Here is a 17,839-nt window from a genome sequence, read left to right as displayed (position 1 = left end):
GCTACTACTACTACTATTACTACTATCACTACTACCACTACTACTACCACTCCTACCACTCCTACCACTACTTCCACTACTACCACTACTACTCCTCCTACCACTACTACCACTACTACTACCACTACTACCACTACTACCACTACTACTACCGCTACTACCACTACTACTATCACTACTACTACTACTACCACTACTACTACTACCACTACCACTACTACCACTAATAGTGTACTACTCCCATACGAAGCTTTAAAAAGCGACAGATTAATAACCATTGTTTACAACTCTTTTACATCTCTAATCTAGCTAAGCATGCTAATTTTTCTTTTGTTAAGCCAGGTAATTTGTGACCTATTTACCAAGGCCCGAAAGGTAGCATACAGCTGCAGAATCTTGGTGATCTTCAACTGGTGTGCACACAAATCTAGAAGGCTTCTAGTGAAGAAGAGTTAATCAGTACAAGTTCCGAGTACGTATAGCTCTTGAAACATATGGTAAGTATGAACTTTCTAAGGAATGCAAGAAAGCACAGGGAACTTTAGAATAACTGTGAATAGAAAAGGGATGATTATTTGTTAAAACTAGTTTACATTCTTGATTTATACATCAAAGCTTGATGAAGTGGCCAACATAACTTTACTAAACCTTGTTCAGTGTTGTACACAATATAATAAGAAAATGGTAGAATTTCCAAACAGGGCCTCTGTAGCTGGTGCTGTTTACCTCTCTTTACATCTTGGCAGCTGTGCAATTGCAATGCAGACTACTACAAAATCATAAATAACAGCATCAAGTATATCCTTTTTTATATGTTTTCATTATCTTTCTCTTTAGGAAACGAGTTAAATACGTGACAAGATGAACATTGCGCAAGGGCTAAATGCGTTTTCTTTCAACGATGAGTCAATAACATGGTTTATAAAGGTGTAATGTGATATATGAACAAGCTTAATAGGTATTAGAAAATAGGGATCACTCTGAGAGATTGTGAAGCATAAAGGTTTCACTTCGTAATTAATTTTACATCTAAAGGAGCAAAAGGGGAAGAATAACTAAACAAGGAAGTAAAAGTCAGTTCTATCATGTGATGAAGTCTTAAAATCAATATTATAAACATATGAAATTAAAGGGTAACAAAGATCCCTAACTTTGAACACCAACCCTTTTTCTCAACTTTAGACGCACAAAGGGGTTCAATATTTGCATTTTGTTCAAACAAAGGCTGCTTCAAGTGAAGTTCGCATTTGAAATGAGTAAATATCCAATCAATGCAGTCATAAATGCAAATTGTCAAAAAAGGAGGAACTGAGCCTCCATTTTCTCACAGTCTATAAATCAGCAAACCACTTGAAACAAAACTCTTCAATGCAGACTCTATGTGAACTAAACACTGTATTCAACCAGGTTGGCCAATCTTTATACTGTAGTTTAAAAACTGTTCACCCTGAACTGTTAGTGAAATTAGCAAGTTTCTTTGGTTCTTCAAGTGTGACGAAAAAACAAAAGGTAATTTAACTCTGACTGACAAGGCACAAGCTCTTTCTTCTTATGGCTCACTGTCCATGTAAGTCTCTTTAGCTTTGAGCTGAACTCTATATTTGAAGCTACTGGTGTCTCCAACTCTTTTTTTTCTTATGTATAAATTTGAATGATTCTACTCCTAATATCCTTGTTTATAGTATTTAATTTAAGTTTTAAAAAGCAGATTTAATCAATGCATTTTGTCATGTCTTCAAATCTTCTCTGTATGAATTGTTACTGGACTTTATGATACCGCATAGCAATACTTTACTTTTTATATTTACTAGTACATTGGCAGTCTCGAGGATCGTGAGAGATCATCATGAGTGAAGAAATGTGCATAATTAACTCTGTCGCTACCAAATTAATTTATCTACCATGACATAATTACTTATTTGGTAAAACATAATAACGGATAAGGATTCGTATAAATTGTCATAACTTTTAAACCACACAATCTAAAAAATATATTTTAAGACCAAATTAATCATAAAATTTTACATAAGCTGGTAACATGAAAAATACAGCAAATGCATTGCAGAATGAGAAGGAACACCTTTTTGGTCATTTTCAGAAAGGCCCTGATCATGTCTCAGTTGAAAGATTATTACAGTTTATTAGGGTTAAGGTTACTATTATTACAGTTTAAGGCATTATTATTATTGATAAAATATAAATAAAAAATTTTAGTAGTAGGCCTAATATTGTTTAAAAACAATCGTCTAAAATTTATAGAGCAAACATTTTATAAAATTTGTAGCTGTAATGCATTTAGCACGACAAGTCAATGCTAACAATAACTTGCAATGCAAAATAAAATATTTTGTCAATCGAAACTATGCTCAGGATGGGTTTGCTAACATATTTTTTGTTAGCTCAACGCATGCAGATAATTGTTTCCAATTGTTTAAGTTTAGCTAAGATAGGGTAATTTAGTGGTGTTGTGGTAGTGTTATTTGAGACAATACAGCCACCATTTTTGCTGTCAGACACGCAATACCACAATAGAATGCTAAACTTGTTGCAGTGGTCTCTACATTAACCAATTAGACGAAACCTTCTATGTCAGCATTTGAGAGGTTTCATGGATTTTGTTCTCGCTTTTTTACACAGCAGTGTTAGGCCTTTGACTCATTTTAATTTAATTGATATGAACCAACTTCTTACAACATCTAACAGTTTATTTTAAAAACATCATTGCTTACTGCTTTACTTTCTAATATTTATTCTTTTAGCATAAAAAGGTATTTTAAACGTTATATAGAAAAACAATGATATGATCTTAGTGGCTAACTGTTGGTCTTTTTTGGCGCATGATTTAGAAAACATTTCTGTTTAAAATGAAACTTATTGCCAATAAAGTAATATGTATATATATATATATATTATATATGTATAAATATATATATACATATTAGATACATTATTATATATATATTTATATATATACATACATATTTAATTATTATATATATATTATATATTATAGTATATACATTATTATATATATACATATTTATATATATTACATATTATATATATATTACATACTATACTATATACATTATTACATATATACATATATATTTATATATATTACATATTATACTTTTTACATATATATATTATACATACATATTTAATTATTTATATATATATATATATTACATATTACAGTATGTACATTGTTATATATATACATACTTATATATATTACATATTATATATATATATTACATATTATACTATTTACATTATTATATATATACATATATATTTATATATATATTACATATTATATATATTACATATATATTACATATATATATGTTTATATATATATATTATGTATATAATATGTAATATATATATACTTATATATTACATATTATATATATATTACATATAAAAATTACATATATACATGTATATGCATTGTATATACATATATATACATATATATACATATATATATATATATATATATATATATATATATATATATATATATATATATATATATATATATATATATATATATATATATATATATATATATATATATATATATATATATATATATATATATATATATATATATATATATATATATATATATATATATATATATATATATATATATATATATATATATATATGTATATATATATATATATATATATATGTATATATATATATATATCTATATATATGTACATATATTCATATTTATTCTTCATTAAAGATATATGTCTGTTTATACAGGTTTCAGAGTGTCCTGTATTGCTTAAGAACTTAAGAATTAGTAACATGTCTACCAGATTTAGAGCTGCAAATCAGTGCTCTCCAGCAACCTTTTTTTGCTGTATCTTGTTTCTGTAGTTTTAATTAGAAGGTCACCAGTATGGTCGTTTGTTTTTTTCATAAGCTCAATTGTTCAACAATGCATCATGCACTTATTTTCTTGTATTTTATTTTTACAAGCCTAAGGACTAACCAACTCAATGATGTGGATGAGGATTCTTAAACCGAGCCTCTGGCTGCTATTTCTCATCTTCAGATTATCTTGCGCAGAAAATGGCCAAAAGCTGTGTGAAACTGATCAAAGGTTATGTTTTACGGGCATTTGTAAAGTTAAAGAGTGCCAGAAATGTACTAATGACGCATTCTGTACAACCTCAAATTCGGATAAGATTGTCCCACAAGGGCTCCAGCTGAAGACATCATCTCTTGACCTCACGTACAATGGACCTGATGCGGAGCTTACGGAAAATATGATGGCATATCTTGGCCATTTAAAGTTTGTCACTATCAGGGGTAATATTAGGTCATTAGCTCCTTCAACATTTTTCAATCAGCCCTATATGCAACAGCTTACCATAACCGATAGTAAACTGAGCTCATTACCTGATCAACTCTTTGGCAACAACAACAGATTGCGCTACTTGGAGCTTCCCAACAATCGTTTTACAGAGATACCATCAAACATTTTTTTACAAATACCAAACATTCAACGCCTTGATTTCTCAAACAATCTTCTTGAAGATTGTAAAAATGCAACCATTGCCCCTGAGTTTTCTAACCTGACCAAACTGAATGATGTGAGACTAGGAGGCTATGGGCAAACATGTGGAGCTGAAATATGTCGGAATCTGTCTCAGGACCACTTTCTGCCAATTCAGCACATCGGGATGCTAGATCTCACTAGTTCTTTGGTATTTTTGGGAAACCAGCGAATATTAGAGCCACTGACCAAACTAACAAGCTTAACAATCGGGGACGTGTCTCCTTACAAAGAATGCCCGGCTAGTGCCAAGGAACTGTTTGAGAACCTTCCCCCAAAGTTGACCACACTCACATTCCAAAACTGGGCCACTACTGACACAGTCAACAATTCTTGTTTCCTTACCAATGAAAGTCTGAGTGGACTAAAACAACTTGAGCGATTATCAACATTTGACTGTCGATATAGTGACAAGATTTTTGGGAATACCTTGCATTCATCAGTTTTTCAAGGGTTTCCTCGATTGAAACTGATATATTTGCATTGGTGCGGTTTAGCGTTAGTAGAAACCGGTGCGTTCAATGCAGTAGATAAGGCTTCTAACATTGGACTGAGTGGGAACATGTTGGGTGCAAGAGCTTTAAAACTTTTTACAAGCAACCAAACGTCTCGACTCAAATCCTTAAGTCTAAAAGGAGTTGGCATCGGTGCAGCTCTCTATGAAGCGTATTACTTGATTGATGCTTTTCCAGAGCTTCAGAATTTATACCTAGATGACAATTATCTAAATTATGTTCCTGATTTTGGATTTACAAAAAATCTCACAAGTCCAGTAACTACTCTAACACTTAATAACAACGAGATAAAAAGCTTCTCAGCTGGCGATGGTCAACAATTATGCACTGTTATGCCAAATCTGTTGCATTTTCAAGCTGAAGTAAATGAGATTACAGATTTAAGTGGTCTCGTTTATTGCTCCAACTTAGAACAGCTAACACTTGCAAATAACGAAATTGGCAAAAATGAGGAGAGCAACTTTGAAGCGATTGGACAACTGCACAACCTTGAACATCTTGATTTGTCGAGCAACAAAATCAAGCACATCGGCAGTAATTTGCTTGGTAATCTTAAACTATTGCGAACATTAATCTTAGCTAATAACGACATTGCAAATCTTCCAGACATGGTATTTATGACAACACCACTTCTGGCAAGTTTGGACCTCAGTGACAATGGTGTGACAGTATTAAAACCGGTAATCCTTTCTAATGGACTTTCTAAGTTAAGAAATTTGTATCTGCAAGCCAACCAAATAACTACATTGTCACCAACCCTGTTGAATGTGTTTGATACAAAAATCACCAAACTTAAATATTTTGGTATTCTTGAAAATCCTCTAATATGTTCATGTGATGAGATTTTCTCTGACTGGGTTCGCAACTCTTCTTTCATCATTCAAGCCGCGAACCTAAACTGCAGGACACCTGAGAACTCTGAAGTATCGACTCAAGTGATTAGTTACAAACCAAACAGATTTTTCTGCTATGTCAAGGAGCCATTGATAATATCCGGGATAGTTCTGGGATGCATGATTTTAAGTCTAGCTATAGGAATACCTTGCTACAGATACCGTTGGTACCTTCGACATCCGCAAGTTGTAACAAGAGCTGTTAAAGATCGACTTAGGGAGTTAGAGTTTGAACAAAAATGTCAGTACGATGCATTTATCTCTTATGATGCCAGTAATGATTCTGACAGCAACTGGGTTATGAGGCAGCTGATCCCTGCAATTGAAACAGTAGCAGCAGAAGGTAACCAGGTACGAAGAAATAGATCACTTAATATCAAATGCATGTTGGACTTTAATGCTGGTTCAGACTATATTGCCATGTTTAAGTGTTGTCTTCTCAGCACTTATTTGTCGACTAAGTGCAAGGTAAACCAATGCCATCGCTGAGGCAGCGCGTATACGTGGGAAAATATTGCAGTTGTCAAACTTTCCTGATAATTGTCGAGCATCCACAACAACCCATGCAATGTGCACTGCATCGGCAATGATGATTGGCCGTCACCGATTGCTCAATCAATATTTTCTTTCATAACCGTTGCTGCGGAACTATCATTTCATTGCTTCCATGACCGGATTGTATAATGAGAGCGCTATTACGACCTATCGACTGATGTAAACACCGCCGGGTTTGAGATAGTGTGAACATTGTTATTACAATCGATCGCCAAAGTATTGTGTGATTAAAATCGACATACGGCGATATAGTGCAAATTTGCCTTTATTTTAGAATGACTACTATTTGCTGCTTTTTGAATATCTATGTGATCCCCATCAGCGGTTACTATCAAGCAGTTCATTACTTTTTAAAAATTAACTTACCGAAAATTTTGGAGATTTTATAGAGAAAGTAACAGTATTTTTTTATCATTTGCAATTGTTTTTGATTTTTGAGCTGATCCGACTGCCAGAATGCTTCAAGATCAAAATGAATAAAACTGGTTGCGGTTACAAAGCTAAGAAGAAAACATGCTGAAAAGGTGACGCTAGTTGAGTTTCTGCCGGCCTCTCATGTAGTTGATCTTGGCTATTGCATTCAAGTTGAAGCCTTAAAAGTCTCTATTCTCTCAGTCTTTTGCAACTATATATGTAATAATCACACTTTTGCTTGATCTGAGCAGTTTAACCGCGATCAAGTTTTGCCGATTTTAGTCTTGAAACTTCCTGGCAGTCAGATCACCTCAAACTCAAAAAACAATTGCAAATGATAGAAAAAAACTGACAACATCTACCAAACCTTTGTGTAAGCTCATCTTCAAACGAAATACAATCAGATGTTTATTCAACCCCATCTTCTTATAGAATATATGAGTTTCACAAAACGACCAAGATGGCTTTGTGCTTCAGTTCACAGAAGTAAATATGTAAAACAAATTTTGAAACTCAAGCAATGTAAAAACCTGGTTTTAACGATGTCCTTGTCAATCTAGTAGTCAACCGTAAATAACTCTTCAAACTTTCAGGTCACGATCAGACAGTAACAAACAATGTTCCTACTGATATTCTATTTACAGAAGTTGAAGCTGTACATTGTTGACAGAGATTCAGCAGCAGGATCACTAAAGCACACAGAGCAGTGTAGAGCGATAGAAGCAAGCAGAAAGATAATAGTTCTACTCAGCAACTCGTATCTCGCCAACCCGAGCTGTTTGACTGAAGCGGATCTACTTGCAAGTAATATGATTTGATATTATATAGATGCTCTGGTTGTAGAATCACCTAGAACTACTCAAAACAGTTTTTTGTAGGGTACATAGTTAAAAGATTACTTGTAAGGCTCTCAAACACTTAAATATGCGGAATCATTTAGTGCCAGCTAAAAATTTGCTGAAAAAGATAACGCAGAAGCTCAATTGGTTTTAGACTATCCAGCTTGTAGAATACGAGCATTAACCACATACACAACCACCACATACATTAATACACCACATACATTAACCTCGTACATTAACCACTAGGATTTAGGAGACTAAAAATAATGCAACAACCTACCAAACAAAAAATGTTGTGACTTGAGTAGAGATGAACACTTAGTTTTTAGTATTGGAAAAATCTTTATACAGGAGTAAAAGACACCAACAACAAGTCTTCACACACCACATTTTACTTAGAATCAGAGCAGCTTCTGCAAGCACTAACCATTTTGCATGATTATGATGAGCTAACTTAGTGAACTGTCGCAGGAAACCTGTGTGTTTGTAAGATTGTATAAAATGAATGATTTACAGATGCTCAGTTGCATTGTTAAAGGCTGGTTCACACTCGGAGTTGTCCTCTCAGTGATTATCTGTCGATCATGTACACTGAAAACCGATTGCATCATCGAGACAATGCGGAGACGTCGGAAAAAACTGCAGCTGTCAAACTTTTTTCCTAGTTTGGCAGACATCCACGACAGCCTGACGACAGCCTGTGTAATGTGCATCCCATCCACGACAGCCTGTGTAATGTGCATCCCATCCACGACAGCCTGTGTAATGTGCATCCCATCGGTGATGGTGATTGGCTGTCGCAAATTGCTCGATCTATAGTTTCTTTCATGACAGTTGCTATGGGAACTAGTGTTTCGTCGCTTCTGCAAGCACATTATATAATGATAATGCTATGTCGCAAACTTTCCGCTGATGCGACCGCAGATGGAGTGGTGACAATGTTATCACAGATGATCACCGAAGTATTGTGGGATTAACACTGACAAATTGTGATATAACGTGTACTAGCCTATAGTCTTCAAGCTAGTTTAGTGTCTACTAGTTGTAAGTCTTTGAACTTACTTAAACGTACATGCAGTAGAGCAGTTAGGTATAGATAAAGTCATTAAATCAAATAAGTTGTAATTACAGAAAAAGTAGCAAATACATAGATGAGTGAAAAATTAGATTAAAGCATTTCATACCTCAAAAAGATGGTTTTGCAAGTTGAATTTAAATTTAATTGTTAAAACATAAAAGTTTAGTGGTCACTTCAGACTATCTCACAAAGCCTGATTCAGTCCGACATTTTTAAATAAATAGCGCGACTGCGTAGGATAATGCTCTTTTACTGTGTTCATAATGATTTCATAGCTATTTGGTTCACATCAATCGCACACCTGTTTGCATACATGGGCTCAGCACCTCTCACGTCATACATACAACATTGGTCTGAACCATGCATAATAAAAAACTAGATGCTATGTGTGCATAAGAGTGGTCCAGTGTATAGAATGTCAAGGTTTGTAATGGCTGTAAAAGAACAGTATAGATACTCATTACGTCTAGTATGTCCATGTTACAGGCTATGAGCTAGTAGAGGGAGAGCATTGCTACCAGCCCAACCGTATGCTTATTATTCTTCTTGAGGAACTTAATGAGGAAGTGCTTAAGGCGCCTGTGACATCAATGCTGACTCAAAATGTCATCCATGTTGTAAGTACTTGTACTTGTCAGCCATGAGAGTGCTAAGATATTCTTATGTCAGTCATTAATCAGCAGCTAAGGATGTACATCTTGCCTTAGCTAGTGTTTAAAAGTGGTTAGAGATAGTTCAGCTATAAGGCACTGTCCTTGGCACAAATCCATTCATTCTTCTAAAAAGCTGATCTTTAATTATTAATACTAGTAGCTGGCAGTCCCGTGCGACATGAGAAATCATCATGTGTAATAACTATGTGCACAGCTATTTTTAGATATAAAAAGGTGGAGTAATGTAAATGGCAATGTGGTTGACTTGTAATGCCAATATCTGAGTTAAATTCCTGAGAGATGCAATCTTTTTCCTAACACTTTCAAAATGGCTTGAGACAGGAGGATAGACATGTCTCTAATTATAGTAAAATTATAGCAAACACTTTTAGCTAAAGTTTGTGAGTCACTGGAAAGTCTCAAACTATCTTTTTTAATCTAGCTCAGTAGGATTGAAGTTTATGTCCCACCAGTTCTCAAAGGTCAGGCTATTTGATTATAGTTACTAGTAACCTAATAATGCTTGAGGTAAACACTGACATCTCAAATGTCTTTTGCCCAATCAATTGAGCTTATCCTTGAACATAAACTGTTTCCAGCTGAGCATCATGCCCGTGCTGATAGTGTCAGTAGCCAACCTAACCTTTAATACAGTACGACAGTAAAAACCTTTTAGCTGTGTTGTTGTTAACAGATCCACTATAACCAAGGTTCGCTAATAGCTTAAACTTACTAAAACTTATAAGTATACTTGAGGTTCTACTCTGGTAAATGAATGTCTTCGATGAAACTGGACGTAAAATGAGAACTGAGATAAAACCAATTTTAATTTAAAATTAACCCTATTAGAGATTATGTACAATTATAGTCAATTAACTCTAAGCAGCATCACATGGCGGTAGTTATTTTTATTACTGATAGCCTTTATTATTGGTTTATTAGGGTATTACCCTAATAAACCAGTTTAGCAATATCAACCTGACTAAACATTGTGGTAACGCCTAACGTCTACTGACTAACAGACAGGCACATATACTCACGTGCACACAAAATGAGATTTGTTACTGTAGATTATTGACCAACAGAACTCTCTACTAGATACAACATGGCTATTCAAAATTTCCTTTGTCTGCTTTGCTCCAATAATAGTACATATAAATGTGATATTACTAGCAATATGGAATGGAATAGATGAAGTCCTCAATAAGTTTAGCATCCCGTACAAATTAAAAATAACGACTTCTCTTTATCCTTAATGGTATTATATAATCAATGTAGGCTACATGTACAAACTAAACTACATGTACTATCTGATTCAGTGAGTACAGTACATAGCAAGCAGTTAATCTGCCCTGCCACACATTGTAAGTTTGACCCTCTCATCTCCTTGTTTATATAACTTTTTATTCTATTTCCATATCGGCAGTGCCAGTTCATGAGATGGACACTCACCTAGATGTGTCATAATTCACTATTCAGAGCGTGAACCCAGTCAATTTCTAGTTGGCCTGATGACCTCTCATTTGTTTTGTCTCCCTGACCATCACAATCACAGGTTTTGTGGTTGAACTGCATCAGCACATCTTAAACCATAGTTCCTGTCCACCATTAATAAGGTGTTCAGAGTTTTCAACAAAGTATTTTACAGGGTCAGCTGCAAACCCTTTACTGTTCCACTTAGAACCAACCATTTTTTTCGAGTATATATATATATATATATATATATATATATATATATATATATATATATATATATATATATATATATATATATATATATATATATATATATATATATATATATATATATATATATATATATATATATATATATATATATATATATATATATATATATATATATATATATATATATATATATATATATATATATATACTCGAACAAAACAGTTGGTTACTTTCAATATGTATGTATTATATATATATACTAGCTGTGCTACCCGCTGTTTCCCGGGTAACAGAAAAGCCTTTTTGGACAGAAAATTGATTTGTATTTAACATATAACAACATTTGCCATTCTAACTTTTGAACGACATATCATGAGAACAGTGTTTTGTCTTATAAACAATGAGAAGTAGTGAGAGTTGCTTGCTATTAGCCTGGCACAATGCCAATGGAAAATTTGGGTACGTTTAATAATGTGAGCCAACAGCTTTTCGTCACGTTATGCTATGACCCACATCGTACGCAAAGTCGTTGAGTATTTGCTCTCATATAATGACTTGTATTAGCATGATACCATCTCAATGGCCTAATGGGTACGCGTCGGACTGGTGAACGGTAAGACAGACATCAAATCACCGTCAGTACGGATTCTTTAATCCAAGATTTTAACATCTATATCTAGGACAGACTTACTTTCACATTTATATATAAATATATATACATATTATTCTATATATATATATATATATATATATATATATATATATATATATATATATATATATATATATATATATATATATATATATATATATATATATATATATATATATATATATATATACATATATATACATATATATATATTCATGTGATGGACATATTTATAGCTATATATATATATATATATATATATATATATATATATATATATATATATATATATATATATATATATATATATATATATATATATATATATATATATATATATATATATATATATATATATATATATATATTCATGTGATGGACATATTTATAGCTATATATATTTATAGCTATATATATTTATAGCTATATATATATAGCTGCATCGGGTGAGGCTTTCCCATACTCTGTTTGGTTTTTGCTGTCAGGCCTCTTATATACTAGATTGGATTGGGCTAGGCTTCGCTTTCTTCTTCCAGGGCCAACTGGTTGTCTTCTGCCGGCCCGGCAGCTGGTCATTTTTCTTATTGTCGGCTTAGGGCCTGCCGCCTTTTTAACGCTGGTTTATTGGCCAGCTGCTTGCTCCTCTACCATCTGGTAGGCCAGCTTGGCTCAGCTTGGCTCAGTCCAGTAAAGCTGGGCCAAGTCTCCTTTCAGCTCAGCTGGGCAAAGCTGTTCTTCTGTCAGCTGCCTGGTGGAGTAGATGGCTGGCTGGCCGTGCAGCTGACACCCGGCTCTCGATCCTACCGTGGTCTGTCACTCTGTCCGTCCCTGTATTTAATTTATTTGTTTTTATGTTTAACTGTAGTTAAACTATAGCCAAACTATGTTTAACTATGTTTTTATGTATTTATTTGTTCTTCACGCCTAAACAAATCTTTGGTGCTGCATTTCTGATTTTGCAAAAATACAGTCAATGTCATAAATTTTCGTTATAAACAGAAGATAAAAAGGTTTGTTGACTTTCGTGAACCTTCAACACGGCCCAGGCAGATTGGTCATTTAAAAAAGTTTTTTTGTCAGTGGGGTCTTACTTACTTGTAGTAATGAAACTTGACTTGAATGTAGTTCTTAAGCATATATTGGTTAAGACAATTGAGCCGAAAAATTTATTAAAATGAACAGTTTAAGTTCTAGTTTTCCCATAAAAGACAAAAAGGGGTTATGAAAACATGGTTTGCAAGTTTTTTTTATTATGTCTAAGTAAACTAAGTACATAGGTTTCAGTTCATAAATTTGGGTGTTTTATTTTGGCTCAAACACCAATACTGAAAAGTTTTACACATTCTGCAGTAGAGGAATGCCTGGTTTGGTTACCACATAACTAATTAGTATTAGATGATTAACATACAGTACTTTCAAATTAAACAGTGTGGCTCAAGAGCCCATCTGAGACTGCCCTAAGTCAGTCACCAAAAACATGTATATACCTGAGTAGAAAGCACACATCAATAAGGTGAAATTATTGCATCATAAAAACAACAGCCGCCTTGAGCTTACTTGATGATTTGAAACCAATTGTGCAGAAGCTGACAACGAAATTTTCTATGGTAAATTCACACTGACTTTTGAATGCTTTATATTCAATAGAATCATCTTATGGGACATTGGGGAAGTTTAGACCTTGTTTGCACTCACTCATAATTGATCGCTTCTTTGTCATGAACTTTGATTGAGCACTAAATAAATGTGCCTTTAGTATTGGTAATGAACTAGCAGCGTTGTTAACTTTAGGTATGTCTAGCGTTGTTTTCGAGCATAGAATTAGAATTTTAAAGATGGATGCTGTCATACATTGCGACCCAATGAGAAGAGCGTATGTCAGTCGCTTAATTGAATCTAGGCTTGTCAACTGTGGTATGTAAAGCACCATGTTATTCAGCATCCTATTGTGTATTATAGAATCATTCCTTATCACCTCTATAAAGATCTACTAATAATAAGAATGATACCAAACTGTTAGGATGTTAGATGCTTTACGTAGTTACCATCAGTGATTTTACCAACAAATCTTACAGGAAATGCAGACTGTGATGCTAACATGAGCTCAAGTTGCGCTCAAGCTATACGCAGAAGTCTTGTTGTTATTTATTGGCTGATGCAGGGTTACTGAATGACACATGATAAACAGCCTATTTAGCTTTTACCATTAAACTACTGATGGTGATACGCCGGTATACGAATAACACAATGGTTGACTCCAGTCATATACAATGGCAATACCAAATAAATGTTGCCTTCAAATTAACAATGGTTGACACTGGTCTGGTGGTATCTGAGACACAGCTCGCTAGAAAGTTAAGATTTTGGCAGTTCATGCCCTGTGGCTGGTCTCAGACTGTAGTCCACAGATAATCACTGCGTTTCTATGTGTCTAATGGCTTTTGAGTTGCATGCTGCCAACAAATTTGCACACAACTGTTTAAACAATTTGGAGTTACACTATATAGACCTTTCCAAGATTCACGATTTATCTCACAAATTGTTCAATTTGACTCGCTTTCGGGTCACAGTCATTTTTTAATTTATGCATATTTCTCTAGTTGCACTGACCAAGCCAGGATATCTGATCGCAAGGCTGAAAATCGTTTACCCCTGGAGAGATCTTAGACTAGTAGCATCAATTCGGGTCCATTAGCAGTGAGCATTTTTTATGACATCGAATACTGCTCTCACAGCGAATGCCTTTTCACAATTTTAGTGAAGCGAAATGGTCTTGATTGCGTTCGGATTTTACCATTTCCATGAATTGAAGTGGAAGCAACTCTTAATTCATGAAAATCAGGGAAACGCAGTTACTGGCTATTTAAAATATTGTGCTAATAGAATAAAAACAACAAACGTGTGTTCATATGACTAGCTTGTTAGACAATTATATAGAGAACTATGTAGGTAGTAACTCATGCAGCTAAAAGCAATAGATTTCTGTTACTAGGATTGTCTATTTAAAAGCAACAAAAATGTACAAAATAGTAAAAAAACAAATATGGTGGATTTTGTCATCATTATTCTTTTAAAGCACATAAATTGCATAATTTTTTTATTATATATTTCAATACATCAGAGTCTTGGCTTTCGAATGAGCCTATATTCAATACACAAAGAATAATAGAACTATGAAAAACGGGGTGTCAAAAGTATGTCCTGCAAAAAAACACTTGGTTCAGGTACTCAAATGTGATGTCCTACTTCTCATTTAGCCTTAGGTCGTCGATCCCTTTTGCTGCCATTGAGGCTGCGTTTTTCTGGGACAATCGGTGCTATTAAACCCGGGGAGCGCTAATAATAAACTAAGATTCTAGATAATCAACAATGCCAGCGATCATGCTAACGCCCAACCAATACAAACACATGTTCTGGGTTAATTAATTATGCTTCAATAAATGTACTGTTGTTGATAAAGGTAATGAAATCACATCGATTAAATTATGACCTGCGGTTGGTTGCGTGGCCCTTGGACTAAATGTCAGTCGCACTTTCGCGAGATCACGTAATGCTTGAAATTAATTTGTCTCAGTCGTCACCCTCAACATCACATTAAAAATAAAGAGCTAGTGCATAATATCATCGGGAAAATATAGTATGGTTCTTGGAGTCTGAGGTACTTATCATAGAAATAAGATGTACATGGAGAAATAATGACACTGATTCCTTTGTCATCTTCATTCGTTCTCTTGAGTTGTCCTACCTTCGCCTGCCACTAGCGTCATTATCGTAGTTGATAAATAAGCGGTAAGAGCACACAACAACGAATATGAGAATTGTGACGTCACAATTTTCGAGACTATGCCAGTAAACTTTTTCGCGGTAGAGCTCTGGGGAAATCCTATAAACACCAACCAATGTCTGTCTCACCATGGCAAACAATAGCTCATTCGAAAGCCAAGACTCTGATGTATTGAAATATACAATAAAAAATTATGTAATTTATGTGCTTTAAATACTGATTGTAATTTGTTACCATATTGTTTGCTGCTCTATTTGTTTGAAGAATGAGTACGGTGTCGGCTTGGCCTACTGCAAGCAGAAGCTGTGAATAATTTTAACTAATTGCTCGGTGATTTTCAGTAACTAGAGACACACCCAGTTGCAGAGAGTGATTTATGCAGAGAGGCTCGATGGCATTCCTATCACTACCAGATATCTATTTTCGGGATTTGAACCCCAAGCTTTTGTATGCATATCCAACAGTCTAGACCACTAGTCCACAGCAGCCCTTGACTTTGTCATCTATTAGAATTAATTCATATACATTAGAGTAAGCAATGGAATTATAAGCATTAGACGAGTCATTATAAATGTCTGTGCAAAGAGATCTGAATAAGATGACTGAATTTCGACCAATGAATACATTCTGTATATATCGGTGCATTAACCAACATTGCAACTGTGAAGGTATCAAGATAGAGGTCAAGTTTATACAAACAAAAGGTCACGGCGCAACTTCTTAGGTCAAGCATCATTCAGCTGAGACTAATAAATTAAAGTTAATTCCAACAACCTAAAATTATATTCTAATACTACTTCTGCTCCTTAAATAAAATTCAACAAAATTAAGTCCAAATGAGACCCTTTTCGTTCACACCGGTGAGGAGCCATTTTTTTCCATCACCCGATTATATTATGCTGGGATTGGTTGGTTAATCACATTCCGACTGATATGGTAGAACTTTGCAGTTTTTTTATTTTGTTTTAGTAGTTGGTAAACTATAGACAACCTCAGCCATGATGAACTCTCAGGTGTGATTATACATTGCTGTCGTTATGCCAATGTACCATGGTAGTTGCTCTTAACTTGAATCAAAATCTATACCCGATTATGCCTTTTGACAGTTTTCGAAGAGCCATTTTATCCAAGTATTTAAGATAGACAGTCGATAGACAGTCTCTAATACTTTTGCAGTTCTCCAGTGGTTTTTCCACATCTTCCAATAATTTTATATCGAATTGATTAAACTCAGACCCGTGTGTTTGGCTGTCGAGTGAGCTTGAAAAAGCCAGTGTATATTAGGGATTAGTATTCGGTAGCAAAGTTTATCGAAAGGTTCAACATCTATGACAAACATGTATCAGTTGTTTTGGCTTTCATCCCACCATTTATACTAGCTAACTTGTTATCTCTCATTTTTTGACATCATAGACACCTCTATCTATTCATAGGTTGGTTCTGAGGCTAACATGGGTCGTGTTTGGAAGAGGGTGAAAAGATTTGTCGCTAAACCGAGATATATCTACAGGAAGAAAAAGAAGTTTGTTTCACAGGAGGAGGCATCGTTTGATGAGCATGTTACAGAAGAAGAACCCTTGATTCAGTAGAGCTGCCTATCTAAATATGCAGACATGTCGCTTGTTCGAAGTATTTTATCTTTTTATTTAATCTCAATTTTCGATAACTATTTTCCATTTTATTATTCTAAGAAAAACTAACAAATCTGTCTAGGGGGCATTTTCATCGGTTGTTGTTAACATTTGAACTCATTGCGAGAGTTTGTTTAAACATTTTAATTTTGATTTTTTACAACAATAATACAGTACAGTGGGCTTTTATATTAATAGAAATCAGGAGTTTGGGTCTTGGACTGACAGCTGATAACACTATGCCAGGTTACTACCTAAAATTCATTTCTTACCTTTTCTTTAATTGCTTAATTAAAGAGATTAATTATTTGCTTGATTTTCTTTAATCTGTGCACTTTTACCTACCAAAATTAGTTCTTGTATGTTATACCTTACCTATTAATAACCAATAGGGTGTAAATTTTGCTAAAATTGACCTTATTGTCACAATAAAACCAGTTATAGACTTATCTTACCCTTGACGCCAGATGACTGCAACTCAAACTTGGTTTAGTATGTTAGTAGGCTATGCATATAAAGATGAACATATCATATATTATTAAAAT

At 34.1% G+C, this 17,839-nt stretch overlaps 1 protein-coding gene across 1 annotated transcript; it reads left to right on the top strand.

The window, feature by feature from the left end:
* The first annotated feature begins 4,031 nt into the window (after positions 1 to 4,031).
* On the top strand, positions 4,032 to 17,252 carry LOC137400965 (toll-like receptor 7). Its single transcript, XM_068087303.1, has 5 exons — positions 4,032 to 6,464; positions 7,610 to 7,769; positions 9,372 to 9,502; positions 12,512 to 12,709; positions 17,097 to 17,252. The coding sequence occupies exons 1-5, from the start codon at positions 4,032 to 4,034 to the stop codon at positions 17,250 to 17,252; spliced, it is 3,078 nt and encodes a 1,025-aa protein (XP_067943404.1).
* Positions 17,253 to 17,839: the final 587 nt, after the last annotated feature.

The sequence above is a fragment of the Watersipora subatra genome, chromosome 7, assembly GCF_963576615.1.
Source record: "Watersipora subatra chromosome 7, tzWatSuba1.1, whole genome shotgun sequence".
NCBI classification, from domain to species: domain Eukaryota; kingdom Metazoa; phylum Bryozoa; class Gymnolaemata; order Cheilostomatida; family Watersiporidae; genus Watersipora; species Watersipora subatra.
The sequence above is the reverse complement of the archived record's forward strand: the minus strand, read 5'-3'. Positions and strand labels throughout refer to the sequence as shown.

Excerpts from the sequence above, each read along its gene's own strand:
- LOC137400965 (XM_068087303.1), top strand. The coding sequence starts at position 4,032 with ATGTGGATGAGGATTCTTAAACCGAGCCTCTGGCTGCTATTTCTCATC. Across the intron at positions 7,770-9,371 it reads TGAAGCGGATCTACTTGCAA|GCTATGAGCTAGTAGAGGGA; the intron begins GTAATATGATTT and ends TCCATGTTACAG. Across the intron at positions 12,710-17,096 it reads CTGTCACTCTGTCCGTCCCT|GTTGGTTCTGAGGCTAACAT; the intron begins GTATTTAATTTA and ends ATCTATTCATAG.